Source organism: Trichophyton rubrum (genome assembly GCF_000151425.1).
Source record: "Trichophyton rubrum CBS 118892 genomic scaffold supercont2.11, whole genome shotgun sequence".
NCBI lineage: Eukaryota > Fungi > Ascomycota > Eurotiomycetes > Onygenales > Arthrodermataceae > Trichophyton > Trichophyton rubrum.
The window spans coordinates 340,569-364,413 of NW_003456418.1; the positions used below are offsets into that span (position 1 = coordinate 340,569).

Here is a 23,845-nt window from a genome sequence, read left to right on the forward strand (position 1 = left end):
AAAACAGTTTCCTTTACCGGCCCCTGCTTCTAAATTCTTTTATACAAAGTACATTTGCTAGGTATTTAGGAGTATTGTGTTTTTCGAAGTAGTTAAGTCAGGGTCGAAGCGCCATCACTCAAATCTAAGGATTGATTTATTTAGCCACAATCTTATGCTAGAATAGATTTCAACTTGACCACAGATACACATTTCGACCAATGTGAGAACAATCTGAGGCATCTGAACATAAACTACACAAGCCATTCTATTAATTAAATACATGAACTCATATAGGGAACCCGCTCATCATCATACAAACAGTTATTCATAAAAAAACCCGACACCGCCGATGACCTATACAAATTTGAGACGCAAATAGAAAAAAACCACCCTTCAAGAGACGACATTGGCTCCTCGACCATCAACGGGGACGGGGTCGCAAGACATCCTACAAGAACCCTTTGCTGTTGCTCAATTTCCGTTGGGGAAGTTCGATACCTGAACCGACATATACGCCACTTCCTCGACGGCTATACCTGTCGCCCATCTCGCTCACTCCTCCGTAACCTGGGCCTTTCATACTCCCCCTTTCAAGGCGGAGTGATTTCCATCCTTCTAATTCCCTTTCAAGGCGAAGGGATTTTTCACGTTCTTCGCGGAGCTCTCGTTCAGCACGGCGAGCCTGAAGCTGGTTCTCAGAGTCGCTGGTCTGGAGTTCTTCGATCGTTTGAAGAAGTCGCTCAATTCTTTCTCGCGATTTTCCAATGTCCTCCGTAAGTTGGCTGTTAACCTTTTCTCTTCTTTCAATCTGTGTCTGAAGGTCTTTAACCGTCCTATCCACATTGCGAACAGATCTCTGCTCCGCATTACGCTTCGACTCCTGTTCTTCTAGTTGAGTTTCAAGCTGATGAGCACATAATGTTAGCATATTGCACTTGTACAAAGGGGCAGTAATGGATCTATACGTACTTCCTGGATTCGTTTATTGAGGAACCTGACATCCTGGCTCGAGGATGAATATCCTTTAGTTTCAAGGTCAACGCATCGAAGCTGAACTTCCTTGAATTGTTTCTCGAGTGCAGCCTTATCCTTGAAGAGTTGAGCTGTTGACTCCCGTTGAGCTACAATTTCCTTCTGCACTTCCGTAGCAAGTGCTTCGGCCCTTCGCATCTTACCAACGGCAGCGGATGCAAGATCCTCTTGTTGGGCAAGCTGCGACTTCAGCTCGAGAATTTCACGGTCCATACCAGCGGCATTCCGCATTGGGCTTTCGCCCTTGGCAAGGTCTTCCAGCCGGTCTCCTGCTTCAGCGAGTCTGGATTCGAGACCGCGTTTCTCCTTGAGGAGCATATCACGCTCGGCTGAGATATCATCCACAGAAGTGCGAAGTGTGCGAACTTGATTTAACAAGGTAACTACCTTACTCTGGGCTTCGTTGTGGGCCTTGACGGCGTCATCTCTGGAAGCTGTGATATCCTGAAGGGTCATTTCTATTCTGGATTTTTCCTTGGACCAGGTTGAACTATTGAGAACTTCATCGTCCCACTTGGATCGAAGTTCCTCGAGCTCTTCCTTCAAGCGTGCATTTTCACCTCGAATATGGAGAACATTCTCGCGTTCTATTTCAAGCTCGCTCGTAAGCGTCGAGCATTCCATTTGGTACTTCTTCCTCGTTTGCTCCATGGAAGCTTCTTTGTCTTCGATATCCATAGCCCGCTGACTTCGATAATCTTCGAGCTCGTGTTGGAGGCGCTTCTTCGCTTGTAATGCAGCCTCAAGGTCAGCTGAGAGATCCTCAATCCTTTCTTCATGAGACTGTGCTTGTCGCTGCAGATCCTCAATGAGGTTATCGGTTTGTTTCCTTTCAGCCATGATATTAGCGCAGGTTTCTTCTGCCTCTTTGGCTTGTGCTTTGGCAAACTGTTCAGCGCGGGTAGCCTTCAAAACAGCAATTTCTGCCTGCTCCAACTTGCTGAAATATTCATTGGCGCGGCTCTTGTACAGACTCAAACTCGAGTCGGCATCAATGGCCTTGGATGTCTCAGCATCCAATCTGATCTGGAGGTCTGAGAACTCTTGGAGTAGTTGGCTTCGGCTAGCGGTGTCATGCTCTCGTGCAAGCTGTAGCTCTTGAAGCTCTGATCTAGTGTCTCGTAGCTCGACTTCCATAGCAGCTCTTGCGTGCTTGAGCTTTTCAAATTCCGTCTTTGCGTGGGCGAGATCGGCTAGTGCAGACTTATGAACTTGGAGGAGAGACCGTCGGGACTGCTCCTGGGAACTGAGAAGATCGTACAATTCCTCATGGGATTTCGCCTGTACATCACGGAGGCTCAACTCGCCAGATTGAATACTCTTTTCTAGGGCTGAAACCTTCTTAGCAGAATCATCTAGCTTCTCGTGGAGACGACCGTTTTCACGTTCAAGAATCTGCATGCGTCGGATAGATGGACTCTCATCTTGCCATATGTCTCGAGCTGGAGTAGCTCTATCAACCTGACTCTGGAGGTGGCGGTTATGCATTTCAGCAAGCTGCAGTTGATTCTGAAGGCTCTCTATTTCTGCAGCTTGATCCATTCGTTTCTGGAATGTGACAGTATCGACAGTTCTATCTGACCGTCCAGAGTCACCAACTCCATCTACGAAATTGTTATATCGACGGTTGGGGGTTGAAGGGTTGGAAAACCGCTTATTAGGCTCCGAATTCTTCCTGAAGTGCCCAGGAGACCTTGTATTAGCCACCTGGTTTTGATCAATTTCTTCGAGAAGGGCACGCTTCGACGAAGAGTAGCGAGCATCAAGCTCATTCATTTCATCTGCGTGCCGGCGTCGCATCTCGTTCAGTTGATTCTCAGCCCTCGAACGCTTTTCTTCACTGATTCGAAGGTCATTGTGGGCAGTCTCTAACAGAGCAGCCATATCAACCTTTTTGGAAAGGTCGGGTTTTATTGTCTCCCACGATTTCTCGGTTGCCGATGTATCATCAGGATCGAATACTTTGTGGAGCAATATAAGTTGCTGATGACAATCTTCTAGCTCCGAGTTCATCCGATCCATTGATGCCTGGAGCTTCTTGGTATTTGCCTGTGCCTGGGTTCTAAGCTGCCGTTCCGTCTCGAGGTTTCTGTTTGCTTCTGCTAATTGTAACTGTGCCGTGGCAGCAGTCTTTTCTGCATTACGGCTAGCTTTATGTTCGCGTGCAACTTCGTGGTTCAGGTCCTCTGCACTCAAAGCAAGTTTCTCCTTTTGCTTCTCGAGCGAAGTTATCGATAGCTGAGCATCTCCAAGCTGGCGAGTAAGTTGTTTATTTGATTCTTCCAGGCGAGATTTTTCGGTTTGAAGCTGCGCCAACCGAGCTCTTTGGGTATCACCAGCCCTTGAATTAGACCGTGCGATATCGAGGTTCTTTTGCTGGACTTTGTTCAAAAGAGCCCTGTTATCATTTTCAGAAGCGGCGAGTCTGCCCTTAACAGTAACGAGTTCTCGCTCTAGCCGTTCCTTGTGTTGATCATTCTGGGTGCGGAAATTTTCAGACTCTGCAATCAGGTTACTCAGGTTTTGAACTTGAGAGCTTAGGCGGGCATGTCCTGCCTCAGCATCATTGAGTGCCTTCGATTTTTCGTTTAGCTCGGCCTGAAGTTTAGCTAGCCTCTCAGTTGCCTGCGCAGTCATCTTATTTGCAAAGGTGTTCTCTGCATTTAGGCGAGATTCCTCGATTTTTGTAATTCGATCCCGCAGTTTGATGACTTCTCCTTGGAGTTGCTTGCGAGATTCTTCTGCAGCGGCTCGAGCTTCCTTTGCCCTGCGAAGAGTATCCTGCTGGATATACATCTCTTTCTCAATAGTAATCTTGGCTTCATTGAGAATATCAAACTCCTCCTTCAATTGTGCAAACTTGTGTTCTGAGAGCATCTGAACATCATCTCTCGACTGCTGTACTCGACTGAGCTCTGCTTGGGTCTGATAGAGTTGAGTCTTGAGATCTTGGACCTGCTTGTCAAGCATCTTCCTACCCTGAGCTGATTCGGCATCTTCGGATAGCTTCTCTTCAAGGAGCTTCCTAGCGTCAAGCGCCTCGCGTTCAAAGTTCGCCTTTTCGAGCTTCGTGGTATCTATTTCAGCCTGTAGGTCACTTATTCTTCGCTGCATGTCATCATGTCGATCCGACAACCCCCTTTTTTCTGTTTCGAGGCTTCGTTTTTCGAACTCATACTTTTTCAAATCAGCTTTGAGAATCGCGACCTCGCCCTCTTTACGCCGGACTAATTCCTCATAACCCGTAGAGGTCGATGACAAATCAACAATCTGCCTTTGAATTTCACGATTTTCCTCAAGCAATTGCTTAATTTGCTTTTTGGATCCTTCTAACTCTTTGGTGGTGTTTGCTAATTCGAGGTCGAGTTGTTGGTCGGAAGACAAAAGCTTTGCTTCCAAGTCCTGAAGTTTCTTGTCCTTCATAGCCAGGTGACTGTTGAGGGTATTGATCTCCTGGTTCAGGGCCTCAATCTTCTCATCGTACTCGCCGTGTGTTGATTCGACAGATTTCAGTTTTTTCTCCATATCCGAAATACGTTCTTGCAGCTCCTTCTTTTCACCCTCAAGCCTCTCCATTATTTGCGCAGCCTGTTCAAGTTGACCTCGTCGTAGGTCTAGTTCATGTTCTATTTTTTTCTTTGCTGCAATCAGTTCGTCTAGCTGATCTTCTAGGCTTTCCTGATCAGCGATTGCCCCAGCCAGCTTCTCACTCAGTTCAACTTCTCTGAGTTGTAACCGTTTGAATATCTCTTCCTTGTCTAATGCAAGGGAGCGTTCACTCTCAAGGGTTTTCCTGATCCTCTGCATCTCTGTTTCTATCTTGCGCCTTTCTTCTTCTATTCTCTGTTTTTCAGCTATGTCTTGTTGAGCCTTCGCTTCAAGCTGCTGGATTTTCTCGTCACGCTTCTTGACTTCTCCGGCTGTACGAGTCTCTCCAAGGAGTGGCTTCATTGTCGCAAACAATCTCCACCATGGGGATGATTTCAAGTTAAGATAGAGGTGAAAGTTGCGCTGAATGATTCGAGTAGCCTCTGTGCGGTATAGTCGTTTGTGTGCAATATGTCTTTGAATGAAGCCACGAGCCAACGACTGGAATTGCCTCATGATTTCACGAATCAGGGTATCACGTTGCTCTTCCAACTCTGCTAATACCCCAGCCCTGAAAAATATTTTTGTCAACCCGACTCTGAATAGTGACTTGTCAAGACCCAGCTTGTCGACCATATATGTCACAGCCATCTGCCCGTCCAAGTAGCCTTTGGGCATGCCACGGCACAGAACTTCGTATCTTTGGCGGAATTCATTGAACGTTAACCGATTAGGGAAACCAGTTCGAGCAATTCTAATACCTTCAAGTACGCCATTACATCGTAGTTGATCCAAAACAAGTGGACCATTGAAGAGTTTTGGTCGTTTCTTGTTATTTGGCAGAATGCAGCGAACGAAATGGGGATGAGTTGAATGTAGCTGGGCCATCAAGCTTGATAGCTGCTCCTTATGTCTCTGAGCGACAGTTCGGAAAAGGCCCTTTTTGACAACACTCCGGGTTCCATTGGATACATCGTCAGCATAATCAGCGAATAAGTTAGCAACATGCGGGTCATTGGATTTGGACAACAGCCGTGTTACGTTGTCATTGAGGGGGTCCTTATTTTTTTCAAGCCAATTCTCCGTGTTATATTCTACCTCTGCAGCATAGTGAGTGAGGATGAAACCTTGGCTGAGTCGTGAGGCCCGATATTTTGGAGACTTTCGGTCCCATAAAGAATGAAGCTTTTCAGTAAATGTATTGTCTGTAGCCTTTGGCATCACCGAATCCTCGTCAAGGCATGAGAATATACCAATCGGATTCGACAACTCAATAAGGTCGATTGTTGGTTGAAGGTCTTTCCCGAAATCGATGAATTGCCATTCAATTTGCTCCCTAGAGTATTCCTCCTGTTCCAGAACAAACATATGGTGGTTGAAAAATTGCTGCAATTTTTCGTTGGTGTAATTGATGCAGAGTTGTTCAAAGCTATTTGTTCCAAAAATTTCGAAACCTGCGATGTCAAGGACGCCGATGAAGTAGGTCTCTTCGCAGCTGATTCTGCTACGGTCTAACTGGTGATTGATCCTGTTGACTAAGTCACCAAATCCTCGTTCATATATACCCTTTGCGAGAGAATCTATCGCGAAACGTACTTGCTCGGGTGTCTGGACCTTTTCAACCCATTCTCGCCCAGCCTTTACTCGAGGATGAAGCAATCCCTTAACAAAAGGCTCGAGAGGTATTCCTAGGAGATGACAAGCATGCACGACACTCTCAGTATCATCTTGGGTGAGCTTAGCTTGGTCTGCACGTAGACTCTCCTTGCCAACCGTGATGTTCCCTAGATGTAGAACTGCAGCAATTGTGCGCAATATCGCAAGCTGGTCCTCTTCTTCAAACTTCATCGTATCAAAGGCTTCGATGAGAGTGTCCCACTCATCTTCGTCGGAGACACCTGCTATGGTATCATTTCCGTCTTTTGTGTATGCAAAGTCCTGGATATCGAGATTCGAGAGGTGCAGCTGCTCACGTAACTCTTTGCTGGCTCCATGGAGTAGCTGATAAAAGATGTGATAACTTCGCTCCTGGGAATTGAGCTTGACAACTCGGGACTTTTCAAGCAAGTACCAATCAATGAAGGCTCCGCATATCTGGCCGGTGCGAGAGAACTCTATACGAATGAACTTTCCGAACCGTGACGAATTGTTATTGCGCACTGTCTGGGCATTTCCGAATGCTTCAAGTATGGGATTAGCTCTCAATATTTGTTGCGAGAGATCCCCTAGTTGTTTAGATGACGGCTTTCCCTGGGCATCACCGGGTGCAACAGCGGCCAGGTATTGAATAACCTTCTTTGTGTTTTCTGTCTTTCCAGCACCGGATTCACCACTATGATACCAAGTGTGAGCAACTCATCAGGTTTGAAGGAAATAGGTGTGTACTTACGTAACAAGGATGCTCTGGTTCTCGCCCTCTTCTACAAGATTGCGAAAGGCTTCATCTGCCATTGCAAATATATGTGGTCGTGTGTCTTCTCGGCTTTGGCCTTTATACATTTTGACATATTCATTGGAGTATATAGGCAAAGGGCAGTACGGATTCACGGTCACCAAGAAAAGCCCAGAGTAAGTCTATATGCCCAGTCAATAATGGTGTCTGGTCTTGGTTCTCCAGCAGCAGTGAAAACATACGTAAATCAAGTCAGCCTGGTACCGAGTGTGCAGATTATGAACAACGGAGCCCTCATTTAAATGGGTAAGCTCAGCCATGTCGTCGGCCTTATCGAACTTTGGAGGGTTAACTTTATCAACGCCCTCCGGGTCAACTTCAACCTGCTATTATTTATACCAGCTGTCAGAACCTCCAACAAAAACAAGTAATGAATGCCTATAAACTCACGCGCCCATCGTCACATTGCACGACCAGGAGGCCACCCTCGGTTTCTCGAACAACAGTGCCCCGGATGAACGCTCGTTCGGGATCTTTAAGCCACACGTATCTTTTCCCAGAAAAGTCATTATCACCTTCTTCGCCCCTAATCTGATCTGCCCCTCTCCGTAGCTCTTCTGATTTTATGAACTTTGGAGCAAAGGTGTTTGAGTATTCGGAGGTGTGTCGTGCTGAGTTGGATCGTTGTCTGTTCATGCCGTTGATAATAGGAGTAGGATTTAATGGAGTCAAGGAGCCATTTCGTACATGTCCCGACGCATACGTCTGCACAGGTGATGTGAACGTAACTGACTTTGGTCGGCCAGACACTCTGGGGGCCGCATCTGGAGGAGCTGGAGAAGGTGAAGGAGAGCTCCGGGAAAAAGGATTGTGTCTTCTGGACGGGCTATTAAACGAAGGATGCATCGTTACAGAAGGTCAGTAAAGGAATTGGCTGGTATTAGGTCGTTGAACGGGCGTTAACTCATGAATAGCCCTGAGGAACGATGACGAGGCACCCCTAGGTGTAATGGTCATGGGAGTGGTGACAGGAGCAAGTTGACGGTCAAACTGAAAAACAAATAATTTCAATACTAAATAAAACAAGCTGAAGCAGAATTTCATATCACATCAAAAATCATTTATTCTGTCTTTTCCGATAAACCTGGTAGGTTAGTAGCCATGGGTTTGTTCGGCCTTGAAATCCCACCATTAATCGACTTTTAATCGCCAACTTTTGCGTTGTTTGTTTACATCCTTCCTGTTCGGGGCTAGCGCAAGCACTGCGCTTGGCGTTGGCGCTTATCTCTATCACGTGATGTTGAGGTTCTGCCAAGCCAGATCTTTTTTTCAAACTCCTGATATCAAATTCGAAGGGAAGACGAACATCTTGAAGTTGGACACTTTTTCTATACTCAAGAACCGAAGGAATGCGCGTCTCCTGCCTGGCTTATGGTATTTGATAGGCTGACAGATTACTCATCTAGTTATTGACTGGCCACAGAAGTTCAAAGCAGGTTGCACTTTATCCCTTTTTCTCCCGCTCCTTCACCTCGCACTTTCGTTCTCATGCCTCGACATCAAACCCTTGGACCGTATAGAAACAACCACATTTATTCTTGATATGCGAACTTTCAGATAAGAATGATTATCTCCGCTACATCTGGAAGCATGTCAGGGTATCAGCAAGCACCATCGTATGGGGGTTTTGATCCCCGTTGGTCAAATAGCCAACCTGTAGGCTACGATCCAAAGATGCCCTATCCTTCATACGACACGGAACGACCTTATTTCCCCGCTCATGATTCCCAGACGGTATATGGCGCGAGTGCTGGTTATTTTCAGACAGGGGATCCTCGGTACTTACATCCACAGGCATCATATCTATTATCTCAACCTGTACCGGTATGCATCGCCTTTGTGTCTGTTTTCATACTCATAATCTTACATGTAGATCCAGAATCATCCACCAGCTACGTATCAACGACCCGCTGACGCGCCGGAACCGGAAAAATTGCCAGACGCGATGGACGTTGACGCGAGGGAAGAAGGCGAGCTGAGCAGCTGTGAGGAAACCGTTGAACAAAGGAGTCCTAACCCGGAGAGGCTATTTGCACCTTACGCGCAGAATTCTAGAAGCACACAAAGTGCCGCCGGTAAAAAACCACAACAGAACGAACCGCAGTCGCAGTCACCCTCAACCAACTTGCATCGACCAGCGCACGATAACCCAGAGAAAACTAATGTAACGAAAGAAAATTCCCACGCGAACCCGTTAGCTGGGAAGTCTCCTTCTCAATTGAAAGCGCTTGCTCAAGGAGCGTTATTGAATCTGGCACCCCACAAAATTCGCTATGATGAGTTGGTTCGGGAGGGGATAGATCCCATCATATTGAAGAGCTTATATGATGACATCGGAATAAAGGTCACCACCGAGCCGCTCGGTAAACCTGTTGGGACCGTTAAAGAGCTAGGCGAGCCCAAAACCCCAAATACCGTTCTTGGTCTTACTACAAATCCTATTGCACAGGACGAATCTGTAACAAAACAAAACGCTGGTCAGGACACAGGTGCCAACTCTAGCAAGCCCATGGAGCGAAAAGACGTCATTGCTCGCATGCTAGCCGCAAAAGCTGCCAAATCTACACCACCTTCAGTACCAACGGCTAAAACCGCGAAGTCAGATCAGGCCAATGCGTCTCCGTCCCAGCCAACAAAAATGGCAATCCGGAGTCTTGATGAAAGCTCCCCTCAAACAACACAAACCTCGGCACAAGCTACTCGTGAAGAAGTTAGAGTGAAAGAGAAGAACAAAGCTCAGACGGAATTAGCCAGGCAACGCATGGAGCAACTTAAAAAGCTCGGGCTTGGGAAATCAACACCTCAGATCCCTGGTCTCACCTCTTCTCCATTAACATCCAGTGCGGATATTCCCGTCTCAACTGTTCCGCTAGAATTGCGCTCCCTACCGCACTCCTTACCCGACCGCCCGCCACCGTCCGGGATGGCAGGACCAACTCAAATTCCCGGCCTCGTTCTGACAGAGCCTGACTCTCACAAGTTGAACGACTCGGTTACTGCTGAGAAACCACAGGATGGTCCCAAGGACAATGCAGAAACATCTCGTGCCCCAAGAAAACGGCCAAGAGCTTCGGATTTTACTGATGATCCTGAGGAAACACAAACCAGGAAACATCAGTTATCAACACGCTCAGCCAGTGCTGAACAGAAAGTTATTATTGATATCAGCGATGACGAGGCAATATATGGTTCTGACAATGAAGGCAGAGCAATGCCAAACCATACAAATACACCCCGTACAACTCGTTCTACGAAATCCACAGCTCGTGACTTGCCACCATTATCTGATTTTCCACCCAAGAGTCGTGGCTCCCATCATTCCACTCCTGGGACTATGTCAAATACTCCCCCTACTCCCCCGAATCCCGTCAATGGTCTACTGCAGAAAAACATGGAGATACTGGCCATGCGTCAAAGAATTGCGGAACTAGAAGCTCGTCACATTAAAAAGCAAGCGTCAAGCCAAAATCAAAGTTCCGGTTCTTCAAATGCGTCAGCCGGCGTAACTTCCGATGGAACTGTACAAGAAACTGAAAATTCTTCATCTGAACTCGAAAATGCTCAAAATGCACCCACGCCGGCTGTTGAGGGGGGATTAATCGGGATAGTTGAATCAGCCTCTCCAGCACCAAATTCTACCTCTACTCCCTCCAGTGTACAACCACCACCAACTTCTAACCTCGGTGTCAACCGCGCTGAAGAGTTACGGATGAAGGCTCTCCGTCGAAAGGAAATTGAATCTGGGCTCCCACTTCTGGAAGCAGAAATACTCAAAACAGAACAGAAATTGGCTGAATTTCGCGAGCAGGAAAAGAGACTTGTCGATCAAATTGCTAAAGGCCGAGAAGGTAAACGCAAGCTGATCGAAGAACTCGAAAGCCTAGGGATCGAAACTGAGGGCTTGTCAATGTCAGAGCTCAAGGAAATATCGGATGAAGTTGGAAATATAAATGATAGTTCTCGTAAGTGACACCTATAATTTCACACGCCGCTAATTACTAACTTGGTATAGCCAAACAGGATATTCCAGCAAACACGTCGACCACAGAGCAAGAAATACAAAGGTCTCCGGCGGACAAAAAAAAAGAGTGCCTCGCCACTAGCATCTCCAGCTCAACAGAAGTGGCTCACAACGTCGAAAATCTTGCAAGTCATCAAGATAGTACAGCGCACGAGATAGGAAGTGCGCAGGACACAGCAATGGAAAACGCGTCTTCTGGTGAACCTCATGATACTCATGAAGAATCTTATTCTAGTTCTGCTATGGACGAATCGATGGGAAGCTCAGAGGATGAATCAGGTGAAGAATCAGCTTCAATGGCTAAATCCACCTCATTAGGCAGTCCTGACGGTGACGAAATGGTCGTTGTGAAGGACGCTACCCTCTCAGAAGAGGATAAAACCTCACAGGATATACCTCAAGAGAAAAGCACAAATTCCATATCGTCGAATCTAGATAATGATGACGAACCCCAATTTACTCCTCAGGGAGAATCTGTTGCGTCTGAGGGATATGAACCCCCCGAGCCTGACACCTTACAAAGCCCTCCATTCAGTCCCGCCCCTCCTCAACCCATAGAACCACCATCTATGGAGCTCAGTCCTGGACCCGAAGATCCAGATGCACATGCGCTAACTCTTAGTAATCAAGAAGCGGACTCCCCAGCTATTCTGGCACCCTCCACGGTACACAATCTTCTCTTTACATTTGCAATTATCGATCACTAATATAGAGCTCATAGAATGACGCTGATGCTTCCTTACATCAGTCCAATTGTCGTTTCAGCCCTTACCGTAGTCCATTGAAACTATTTAGGGCATACCGCTATCACCCCGATTTCACAAATCTTACAAGTGGTGGTTTTCGCTCTCTGACTTACAGTCATGATATTGATCCACACAAACCCCTATGTGACCTTGAGATTGCCGGTGGCGTTTGTGACGCTCCCTCCTGTGGTTTTCAACATTTCCGTGATATGAATCTGAGTGGTGCGTTGAGGGGATGATCGTCTTCAGATTCTGGTTCCTCCTTATCTTCCTCCTTGATACCCTTCTATGTCTAAATTCCTGATCCCTTAAGATATGCCCTGTTCCTTTCGTTCATTTCCCTTTGCTCTTATCTTGGCATGGAGTGATTGGCTGACGAATAGACGCCGTTAACCTTCATAGATGACAAAATCCTCGTTGAAATGGGTTCTTTACGAGAAGGAAAAACCCCAGCTGAACGAGAAGAGTATGTGAACGGGCTCAGGCAGATAATCAACGATATGAGGCGCGATAAGGTGAAAGATTTCTCGGTCGTCGCGCAAGAAATTGCTGCATATCGCCGACGGTTCCTTCAGGATCCTTCCCGAGTTTTAGCTCTGTAAGCCCTTTCCACCCATTACACTCGACCAGACCGTAGGAGAAAACACCATCAAAGCCAATGCTTCTACCGTCCTTCGAAGAAAGGTGAGATGATGGATTCCAGGAGCCACGAACCTAGTCTGTTTTCTAATATGCAGGGCTACTTGAAGGGCCGTTGGTTCTTATAAGTACCACGCCGGCCGCCATTTTCCACATATTAAACAGCTTTACCCGTTTTGGTTCACAGGCTGTTTTCCAGCAGCCACATTTCTGTTCCAAGCTTTCTTATACTTCAAATACCCATATCCTTTTCTTGGTGAGCGTATCATTACTCTGTTGCCTATGGGTACCAGGGATGTGATATTCATTTGAAGTACGACAATCATCGAGTTTATCTTCGGACTAGCGTAGCATCCATATACTTTACTTTCGACTTTTTAGCACTCAGCTTCGATGTTTTGTTTTATACATAGCAGGTGAAGATCAACCTGTCTGTTCAGCGATATCTGGCGCTTCGAGCACCTCTGTTCCGGCTTCCCAAATAATGGGGCTCTAGTTGAAGTGAGATATGTTTCCGAGGTCAGGGGTGTATAAATACAGGGAGGCTATATCTTGCTGTTTATCTGAATGGCGAAAGGAGGGAGAGATACCGAGGTGACAGAAACAATGCATTGGTAGCATTATGTATCCTCTAGATATCCCTTTGACACTAGATCACTGGGGATTTCTACTGGGTCTGATAACTAGGAAGAAAGAGCATGAACGACACTTACTCGGTTGTCCCTTGCATTATGCTGGTGCTTCGTGCGCTGGGTGGCTCAATGCCACGGTTGAGCCACGCTTCCCCGGACTTAAGAGCCGGTTTCATTCTTATCGATATACTCCTCTTGATGATTTTGTAGCACTAGCTTCAATACGTTCACAATTGAGAAAAGCTTCTATTCCTTCAGCTTCTATATACTTGATTTGTGGTAAGATATATACAGGAATTCCCGTTTGGCCCTCTAATGACCATGGTATGTATATTGAGAAGATCCACCGTCTCTAACGCTTGTCCTAAAATTTTTCTATTTTCTGAATGCTGTACATATGCGATGGGAAACCAGAAATTAAGACCTGCCATATAACAGGGAGATCAAAATTGTGCAACTATTTCTTTTCAGAGTTTTCCTCGTCTTCGACATATGCATATTTCGAATGTCGGCGAATAGAATCGCCTTTGTAATAGAATACAAAGGGAATGGCGCAACAAGCCAGAGCAAGGAATGCAATAAGCGAGCTAGCCCACTGGTCTCCCAGCCTGTCATACATCTGGGTGGTGAAGAGAACGCAGCATGCACCCCATATCGAGCGTAGGAACGTTTTTGCAGCGAGAGCAGAAGCTGCTTGGTGTTGGTATGTGTCCACTAATTCAGGGGTCGTATTAGCAAAAGCATCCATACCATTCATTCCAAAACACAAAGACGTACCTAAATAATTATTGCACGAGTTATAAAGGAAAATGAAGCCAAATCCTACTGGAAAGCCACCAATAGCAGGCCCAATCCAGTGGAGATGGGGATATGATGTCCAGGCAAATATGAATATTCCTACCGGGATAAACCAGCAGGAGAGCATCATAGGAATCAGGCGGGTTTCGGCTGGAGGCTTGCCCTTGTGTTTTGTAACAAGGGTCAAATAATGTTTGTTGATAAGGGGAGCAAAAAAAGCGCTGCTAACTACCCCTATAGCCAGAGGAATGAACATGAGGCCCGTGGTGCTCGCTGAGTAGCCTTTCCCTTCCTCATAAACAATTGGATATCTAAATAATGCTCATGTTAGCTGTCGACTACCTTTAGAATGGCCTTAGACCAAACTCACGCAACAAAAAACATGTACAAGAGGCCATAGAGCATAGCCATGTAGAGAGAAAGAAAGAAGACGATCGGTTCCAGGAACAGAAGTTGAAAAGGTCTGATCATGAAAATGCGCAGTTTCTCTCCCATTGGTCGGGAATCCAAATCAGCCTCTGTAACGTAAGAAGTGTCGTTTTTCTCTATCTGGAGTTTTGTAGCTCGCTTTGCGAGAATGGTGGGCGTGTATGTCTCGGGAAGGGTGAAGGTGATGAGAAGGAATACGACACCGGCAAGGATAAGTTGGATCCAGTAAAGCCATCTCCATCCTGCAGCGTCGCTTAAGAAACCTCCGACAAGCGGTCCGATTGCTGGCCCAATAAAAGGGGCAGCGCTGAATGCAGCCATGGGGACTCCTCGTTCCTCTGTGCGCCATAGATCGGCCAGAGTACCGCCAACCAATGTCATGGGAGCAGAAAATGCAATTCCGTCGATCAAGCGGCATACGAGGAGCGTCCCTATGTTTTTCGAAACAGCACAGGGTATTATGAATACAACGGCAAGGAACACGGTTGAAACGTAGACAGGTTTCCGACCAACTAGTTCTGATGCAGGCGAAAAAGCCATTGGTCCTAGAGGTTCAACATCTATCAGCACATTCTTCCCTAGTTAGTTTTAAGACTGGCAACCATAAGACGTACCCACACCAAAGCCGATGACAAAGACAGTTATTGTCAGCAGAGCGACCTCCTGGGATATGTGGAATTCCTCCATAAGGTCCTTAAAGTCGGCCGTGATTACACTGCTGCAAAAGGCGACCACGAAGCAGGTCAAAGCCACCACCATGGTACAGTACCATTTGTACGCTTTGCTCCAGTTCTTTGGGTTTTCTGGATCTCCAACCGTGAAAGTAACAAGCTTATAATTTTCAGTTTTTCCAGTCACATTTGACTTCACGGATTTCAGTATTTGTCCATTGGCGGTCTCTGCAGTGAATTCCTCGAAATTGGCCGTCTCTTGTAGCTCACGGTATGGCAAGTCCGTAGCCTCGGCTCCAGCAGGGACCGGGGGTGCATGGCGGTGATCTAGGTCTAGCGAGACCGAGCCGGATGAATTCGCCATGGTAATGCAAAGTTCCCCCGTTTCACGGTAAGGAGGATTGTAAGGGCTTGCTTGGGTAGCACGGAGGAGAAAAGGGTATCAAGAGCATGGTGCTGTAGACGTATATATATATTATTACGCAGTATATATATCCTGCACGGCAATTATATGCCGATAATTCCACACATTTATTGTAGATTTACATCATCAGCCAAATAGTCCAACATTGCTTTGAGTGTAGCGGCAAATTTTCGGGCCTGGTGGAGCTCAAGAATTGATCCTCGGCCAGATAAAGAGAGAGCTGCGGGCGAATAAAGTCCGGAGAACGAACCAGGCGGGTTAAAGTCCAAGGTTGAAAAGCCATACAATTTCTATAGAGAGCCGTGTATCCGGCTGGGCAAGGGCCGCGGCAGTCTAACGACTCGAAGTGGCCCCTGAGGCGGTCTTCAAACTGGCCTGGATGCAGTACTCATAGAGAACAGGTATAACTTGGGCTCGTTGATGGGCAACAAACTCCAGGCTGATTTGTATATTTTGATCTGAAGATATCCAACAACTTATATTATTACCAACTTGAGGCTGGTTTCTTGCTGGACATTTGATATTCTCATTCTCCTGTTCTTGCGCACAATTTGAAAGCAGTTTTTCTCGATACGTAGAGATTTTTTGATATAAAACGTTGCAACGAGCCGAGTTATAGCCGGAAGTGTGTTAATAAACAACTGTGTTCGGATGAAACTCGGGTCTAAGTAAAAATATAATTCCACTCCGGTTTAAAGTTGGTTCCCGGAAGGGTATTAATATTCTTCCGGGAGTTTATTAGTAATCAAAAAATTTCCATACATGCAAACAGAAGAAATAGTTTAATAATAGACTTCTTGCCTGTGCGCGCTAGCCTAGTCTAGCTTATCAGATCTTTATTATCATGTGACTTCCCAAGGTGGGCCCGCCAGAAGAGAGAAAATTGAAATGAAGAAAAAACAGCGAGGGAGAAGACGAGATATGACTCGGATTTTTGACCTCAACAAGAGAGGATGGATCCTATGGGGGATTATTTTGTTGTCTCTTGAACATTGACTGATATTGCAATCCTCCTTCGAGTTTAGGATCTGTCAAAACCGTCAATTTTGGTAATCAACTCGCAGCTGGTCAACGCGGGGCAAGTACAGCGGGTCTTGATAAGTTATTACTCCAGCTTTACAGGACAATTCGTTTGATAGCAGCTCAAAAATGGCTTCCTCGGACTCGTTATTCCTGACCTTACCCGGATCCGTTGCGTTCTCGGAGTTTCGATGTCGTGGTATTGCGGCAAACACCAATGCCAAAGCTATCCGGGCCCAGTGGGTACACTATCTGCACCTTGCAGAGCCTTTGCAAGACAACCAGCCCACCAACCTAGAGCAGTTATTGCGGTACGGAGATATCGCAGATTCTCCTGGATCCTTTGGGCCTCAGGACGGCAAGACTCTTACGTACTATGTTAGCCCGAGGGTCGGCACCATCTCGCCATGGAGCTCCCAAGCCACCGGAATTGCCCACGTCTGTGGTTTTCAAAAGTGTCTTAAGCGCATCGAGCGTGGACTCCGGATCTCATGCCTTGTAGATGAAGGGGTCGACAGCCTAGATGCAGCGAGCCTCGATGTTTTACACGATAGGATGACCCAAGTCATAAGCACCGAGGAGCCTAACCTCCAGGCTATGTTTGCTGAGAAAGCCCCGGCTCCATTGGAAGTTGTGTCTCTTAAGGATGGAGAGAAATCTCCTCGAGAGATCCTTCAGGACGCAAACAAACGTCTCGGACTGGCTTTGGATTCATCAGAGATTGATTACCTTGTTGACGCTTATGCCGCTGGGGGCCCAATCTCAAGGTCTCCTACGGATGTGGAGTTGTTCATGTTTGCTCAAGTCAACTCCGAGCACTGCCGTCATAAACAATTCAATGCATTATGGATCATAGATGGGGAGGAGAAACCAAATACCCTTTTCGGAATGATCCGAAACACTCACAAACAACATCCTGATTTTACCGTCAGTGCGTACAGTGATAATGCTGCGGTTCTAGAAGGAGAGGAAGCGGGGCATTGGGCACCAGATGCTACAGGAGAATGGGTTCAGACAAAGGAGAAAGTCCATTTCCTAGCTAAAGTGGAAACCCATAACCATCCAACTGCCGTCTCGCCTTTTCCGGGAGCTGCCACCGGTTCCGGCGGTGAGATTCGAGACGAAGGCTCTGTAGGTCAAGGGTCGCGACCAAAGGCAGGCCTATGTGGCTTTTGTGTCTCGGATTTACTCATCCCAGGCCACAGACAGCCTTGGGAGCTTGATGTCGGAAAACCAAACCACATTGCAAGCAGTCTAGACATAATGCTTGAAGCTCCTATTGGAAGCGCTTCTTTTAACAACGAATTTGGCAGACCATGCACAGGAGGTTATTTCAGAACTCTTCTGACCAAAGTTGATACCGACAATGGAGAATCTGAGATCAGAGGTTATCATAAGCCAATTATGATTGCCGGCGGTGTTGGTACTGTTCGTCCCCAGCACGCTTTAAAAAACCCGCACGCCGTTAAGCCAGGATCTTACCTTATAGTGCTCGGAGGGCCGGCAATGCTCATAGGGCTTGGAGGCGGTGCAGCTTCTAGTATAGCCTCAGGAGAAGGATCTGCTGATCTAGATTTCGCAAGCGTCCAGCGTGGAAATGCAGAGGTTCAAAGGAGGGCACAGGAGGTAATCAATGCCTGTGTTGCCATGGGACCAGATAATCCCATCAAGTTCATTCATGACGTTGGTGCCGGAGGGTTATCCAACGCTTTGCCCGAGCTTATCCATGATGCTGGCCTTGGGGCTTCGTTTGAACTTCGGGAGATAGACAATGCAGACAAGGGTATGAGCCCTATGCAGATATGGTGTTGTGAAGCCCAAGAGAGATACGTCATGGCGGTGTCGGAGGAGGGCATCAACAGTTTCGTTGCAATCGCAAATCGTGAGAGATGTGGTTACTCTGTTGTTGGTCGTGGCCTTGGACAACCGGACGAGAGCCGTAGACTTGTTCTACTCGACAAGGACTCGAAGGAATACCCAAAGCCAATCGACCTCCCTCTCTCTGTTCTATTTGGAAAACCACCCAAATTAACAAGAACAGTCTCCTCGAGAAAACTTAATCTTCCCTCGTTTGATTCTAGCCTTAAGACTTACATCCCCTCTGTGCCAGAACAGGGATTGATGGCTGAAGCTGTTGATAGGGTTTTGCATCTTCCAGCTGTTGGTTCTAAGTCATTCCTCATCACTATTGGTGATAGAACCGTTGGCGCTCTCACTGCCAGAGACCAAATGGTTGGACCATGGCAGACTCCTGTGTCAGACGTATCTGTCACTGCCACTTCATTACTTCTTGGAATGAAAACAGGAGAAGCCATGGCTATCGGTGAAAAACCAAATCTTGCCCTCATATTTCCAGCTGCGTCGGCAAGAATGGCTGTCGCTGAATCACTGATGAACATTGCAGCTGCGGACTTGCCAGAAAGGCTCAGCCGTGTCAGACTCTCGGCTAACTGGATGTCCGCCACCAACCACCCTGGCGAGGGTGCTGCTATTTACGAGGCTGTTGAAGCCATTGGTATGGATTTATGTCCGAAGTTGGGGATAAGTATTCCTGTCGGAAAGGACTCCATGTCCATGAAGATGAAATGGAGTGACCAGGAAACAGGGCAGTCTAAGGAGGTTACCGCTCCTTTGTCTTTGGTTATTTCTGCATTTGCGCCGGTTCAGGATATAAAAAACACATGGACTCCTACTCTGCGAAGTTTCGAAGAAGTTGGTGAAACCGTCTTGATGTTTGTTGACCTCTCGTGTGGTAGGAAGAGTATGGGAGGTTCAGCTCTAGCACAAGTTTTTGGACAGGTCGGAAACGAGTGTCCTGACATACGTGATGTGCAACTCTTCAAAGACTTCTTTGATGCTACACAGTCACTTCAGGAAGCAGGAATTGTCCTTGCTTATCACGACCGCTCGGATGGCGGTCTCTTCACAACTATTGCCGAAATGATGTTTGCCGGAAGATGCGGAGCACAGATCATGTTGGACGAAATATGTCCGAGCCCCAATGTCAAGGATGCTATTGAAACCTTGTTCAATGAGGAGTTGGGCGCCGTGTTCCAAGTCCGCAAGACTCATGAGGGCGAGTTCAGGAGCTGCTTTGCAACCTGTGGCCCACCACCTGGTTTGATCTACAGGATTGGTCGTGTTGCGGAAAAACAGAAGCAGAACTTGGCTATTTATCATGGAGCCACCTTGATATACAGAGAGAGCCGCTCTCACCTGCAACGTGCTTGGTCCGAGACTTCATACCGCATGCAGCGACTCCGAGACAATCCAGACGCTGCTGACCAGGAATTTGAGAATATTCTCGACGACAACAACGCTGGACTCTCGTACAACTTGACCTTCAACCCTAAGGAAACAGGTCTCCCATTGATGACGAGCCTTACTTCTCGGTTCTCGCCTTTTGCAACGCGTCCAAGGGTCGCAATTCTCCGTGAACAGGGAGTGAACAGCCAAGCCGAGATGGCGTTTGCTTTCAACATGGCTGGCTTCTCTGCCGTTGACGTTCACATGAGTGATATTCTCACTGGCAAAGTTTCTCTCTCTTCATTTGTAGGCTTAGCTGCATGCGGTGGCTTCTCATACGGTGACGTTCTTGGAGCAGGACGTGGATGGGCTAAGTCGGTCCTTCTCCACAAGCAAACTCGCGAGGAATTCAAGTTATTCTTCGAAAGGCCTGACACTTTTGCTCTTGGAGTTTGTAACGGCTGTCAGTTCTTTGGTCGTCTCAAGGAATTAATTCCTGGTGCTGGAATATGGCCAAACTTCGAGCGTAACGCCAGCGAGCAGTATGAGGGTCGTGTGTGCATGGTTCGAATTTCAGAGCCAACTGACATCCCTCCAACCGTTTTCTTCCACGATATGAACGGTTCTTCCCTCCCTATCGCCGTCGCTCACGGAGAAGGCAGAGCATCGTTTGAAGATACCCCTGGAATGGACGGCAAGGAACTTGTGAAGCGTGGACTTGCCCCAGCTCGCTATGTTGACAACACAAGCCTTGAGCCCACTATGCGATATCCATTCAACCCTAACGGCAGCCCTGAAGCTATTGCTGGTGTACGTTCACCGGACGGAAGGGTTCTTGCAATTATGCCTCATCCAGAGCGCACTATAATGGCTGGTATTGGAAGTTGGTTCCCCGGAGATAAGGCAATGAGTGAGGAATGGGGCAACATTGGCCCATGGGGTAGGGTGTTCTTCAGTGCCAGACGGTGGGTTGGCTAATTCTGCGACTTCTATCCACTTGGGTAGACTTTTGGAGCCGGTAACACAAAAAGGCCAATAGAAAAATCTGAAGAAAATAAAGGAGCATTTCCATATGTCTCTGTAAGCTTCTGGTGGTATTTTCATATCATATGCCTTGTTTGTCATGCTACTTTTAAGAATTGTATATATACGCCCAATAAAACAAAAATTTTTTCTCAATGAGAAATAACCACACAAAAACCAATCATCCTGCCAGGTTAGAAATTCAAGGGAGAATTACCTGGATTTCTGTCAGCCCCATTCGAGTCTATCTGCTAGAGTCTCCATAGTTTGCGAATAATCGCCGTGATCAACTCTAAGACCAGCTTTGATTGACGAGCAGAGATTATCAAACTTTGACTTTACGCGCATAACACGACAATGGTAAGATTGTTCAAAAAAGGAGATACTTGTAGCATTTCCAGCTTCGAACATGGATATCTCCAGATCATATTCGCTATCGTCAAACTCATCTTCAACCAGTGCTCTTTCCCAAGCCATCCGTGCTAAGCGTATAGTGCTCAAAGTCTGCTCATTTTGATCTTGCTGTAACTCTAGGCTGCGAGCAACTTGTGTGTCGGAAAACGATATGCATAGATCCAGTAGAGAGATCAATGCATGGTGTATAGGCGCAAAATCTTTACTTAAAAGACACTGCGCTTCCAATGCTCTGATATATGACTGGTGTATTTCAATCATGGAGTCCACATCTGCTGAGGCTTTGGCGGCTTTGACCATTTCGCGGGTAGCACGAGCGATGACAACTTCCGTGAAATGATGGTAGAGAACGTTCAAGAACCATAACAAACGGTGTCGAACGCAAAAGCTTAAGATGTGATCGGCTCCCTCTTCATCGTCGTTTGGAGATAAATGTGGCTTTGTAAACCAACGTTTCTCAAGTGTGTATTTCCCTCTGCGTATTTGCATCAGTAGTAGTGAAATACGCTTGTAAATTTGCAGGGAATCTCTGGTGACAATATTCGCAACTGGCCAAGGCAAGGCATAATCGATAGAGATGACCTTGAGAATTTGAACAGACCGACTGTGGCTATCAAAAACATGTAGCGGAACTTTCGCCGAACGACCAATCAGGCTTGTGACATCGATACACGGCAAACCGCTAAAAGCTTGCCTGAGTAACTCCGTGATAAGGAAGCGGTCATTCCAGGATCGACTTCCCCTGTCAATAAGATTGAATATTCTGTAGTCAGTAACGGAATATCTTCCGTAATCTTTACCTAAATATAAATATTCAAGCGCATCTAGTGATTGCCATAGACCGCACTTCTCATCAAGTTCTGCTTTCAGCAGTGAGGAGGCGTGGTTATGGTTGGTGTCAACAAGCTGGTTAAATGCTGCATCCAGTCGGCCGGCAAAAGGATATAATGATAATGATTGGTTTAAGGGGCAAACAACCTCGTAGTGGAGCGAGGGAGGGTCAGGCACTCTGGGGTTCATGGGCTCAATACCGAGGTGTCGAAGAAATACTCGACTCTTCCCAGTAATAAATATTTTCTTTGACGAGGGATGAAGAAATTTTGGAGCGTATAAACGGCCTGACTGCCAATTTAGGTTAAACCAGTCATGCCAGAGTGTCTGCAGGTCATCGTGTGAGCTGGTCGAGGTGGTGACAAAGAAGGAAGACAATTGGCCTATGTCTAGATCTCCTGTTTCCATCCAGTGTCTAATGGGTTTTGTATAGTTCTCAAAGCAGGCAAAAAATAGCTGTGAGATTTCCCGGTATTGACTGTCCTCGCCTGCTGCCTGTTTTTCGCACACTAAGTCATATAACAAATCTAGACACCGGAAATTTTCATGACTGGAGTTTTTATTAAGGTCATCGATAAGACTAGCAAGCTCAAGTAGCACCCTCACATGCTGCCTAACCTTGTGAAGTAGATGAAGAAGGCTGACAGAAAGTGGAGTAGGTCGATATAGATAATGCGATTGCTCACTGGAGAGGTATCTATCAAATGATAGGACCAGCGCTTCTAGTTCCTTCTGAAAGGTCTGCATGAATGGAACTCGCTGTGGTCGTTTTAGAAACGATCTTAAAATCTGGACGGAAGTTCCGATACTGCTGAAGGACATCATTAACCCCTGGAATGCAAACTGAGAGGTATGCGATAAGGAAATATTCCGATTAATTCCAATTTTATCATCATAAATTGAGAATGTCGACGTTGGTAAACCACGAAGCATAGATATGGCATCCTTGACAAATTGGAGCTCAGTCAGGTATAATACTTCACCATCCCCTCCTTCCAAGAGAGCTTGAGATTTAATAATGGAGGCTACCAAGGCGTCGTCTTGTACATCAATAAATAAGTCTTCAGACGGGTTAAATTCTTCCAGAGGAACTGTTGAGCCATGAGGTACAATTTTTGGTATCGAAACATGGCTGGATGCCGAGGATATATCATCATCAGAAGATTCTGCAGCGTAATCGATATCCTTCCAGAGATCATCCGGTTCATTCAACTTCGAGTCCGTGATGTCTGCCCATTCTATGGTCTTGGGGTCCCTCGGTGGTGAAAATTCCTTCAAATCCTTTAAATTTGTAAGAGTGGCCGGATTGTCCGAGAGAAACAATAGAAGGGAGAGTATTTCGGGAGCCAAACTCAATTTCTTTTGGTCCAGTTCTTCTAGCCTTCGATGAAGTGCATCTGATAGTTCATCATTTCCAACGACTTGAAATTTTTCTAGCAAGCCGTCGAGACATTTCATAACTTCGAACTTATTTGTCCTTAAATAGGAGTCATCCTTGATTTTCTTCTCAATAGCGGCCCTCCCGGGTATGGCTGACGGGTTCTACTACCAAGTTAGACGCAAACAAATTCCACGAAACTTAGTGTTAGGCATTCAAATTACCTTACCAGACGACTTGGCGACAGCTGCTACCAACTCGTCTGTCAATGCACCTATTTGAAGTGAGATAGACATCGTTATGGCCCCCCTGATCTATAAGACATAGAATTACGAAGGATGAATGTAGTGTAAGCAGTGTAAATTCAGTCAGCAAATCGTGGAATGAGGAGGACCATTTCGGCTATAGTTCAGCCATTTAGATTCTTCGATATTTATTATAACTGTGAGAAAGTAGGCAGCTCCTTTGTCTATTCAACTTTGAATGTCAAATCAGTCGCGATCTTCGTTAAACGTCAAA

At 46.5% G+C, this 23,845-nt stretch overlaps 6 protein-coding genes across 6 annotated transcripts; 3 read left to right on the forward strand and 3 right to left on the reverse strand.

The window, feature by feature from the left end:
* Positions 1-430: 430 nt before the first annotated feature.
* TERG_07882 (uncharacterized protein) lies at positions 431-7,900 on the reverse strand (the record flags this gene model as incomplete). The annotated part of the gene is made up of 5 exons (XM_003231534.1): positions 431-886; positions 952-6,934; positions 6,992-7,176; positions 7,237-7,380; positions 7,445-7,900. 5 exons carry the CDS (start codon positions 7,898-7,900, stop codon positions 431-433), a joined length of 7,224 nt encoding a protein of 2,407 aa, XP_003231582.1.
* A 1,099-nt stretch (positions 7,901-8,999) lies between these two features.
* Positions 9,000-12,423, forward strand: TERG_07883 (uncharacterized protein; the record flags this gene model as incomplete). The annotated part of the gene is made up of 4 exons (XM_003231535.2): positions 9,000-11,016; positions 11,067-11,740; positions 11,797-12,043; positions 12,224-12,423. 4 exons carry the CDS (start codon positions 9,000-9,002, stop codon positions 12,421-12,423), a joined length of 3,138 nt encoding a protein of 1,045 aa, XP_003231583.2.
* A 659-nt stretch (positions 12,424-13,082) lies between these two features.
* On the forward strand, positions 13,083-13,448 carry TERG_12609 (uncharacterized protein; the record flags this gene model as incomplete). The annotated part of the gene is made up of 1 exon (XM_047751548.1): positions 13,083-13,448. The coding sequence occupies one exon, from the start codon at positions 13,083-13,085 to the stop codon at positions 13,446-13,448; it is 366 nt and encodes a 121-aa protein (XP_047607397.1).
* A 101-nt stretch (positions 13,449-13,549) lies between these two features.
* TERG_07884 (uncharacterized protein) lies at positions 13,550-15,354 on the reverse strand (the record flags this gene model as incomplete). Its single annotated transcript, XM_003231536.1, has 4 exons — positions 13,550-13,806; positions 13,870-14,201; positions 14,261-14,864; positions 14,934-15,354. 4 exons carry the CDS (start codon positions 15,352-15,354, stop codon positions 13,550-13,552), a joined length of 1,614 nt encoding a protein of 537 aa, XP_003231584.1.
* A 1,209-nt stretch (positions 15,355-16,563) lies between these two features.
* TERG_07885 (phosphoribosylformylglycinamidine synthase) lies at positions 16,564-20,658 on the forward strand (the record flags this gene model as incomplete). Its single annotated transcript, XM_003231537.1, has 1 exon — positions 16,564-20,658. The coding sequence occupies one exon, from the start codon at positions 16,564-16,566 to the stop codon at positions 20,656-20,658; it is 4,095 nt and encodes a 1,364-aa protein (XP_003231585.1).
* Positions 20,659-20,931: 273 nt separating this feature from the next.
* Positions 20,932-23,622, reverse strand: TERG_07886 (uncharacterized protein; the record flags this gene model as incomplete). Its single annotated transcript, XM_003231538.1, has 2 exons — positions 20,932-23,490; positions 23,551-23,622. 2 exons carry the CDS (start codon positions 23,620-23,622, stop codon positions 20,932-20,934), a joined length of 2,631 nt encoding a protein of 876 aa, XP_003231586.1.
* Between the last annotated feature and the right edge of the window lie 223 nt (positions 23,623-23,845).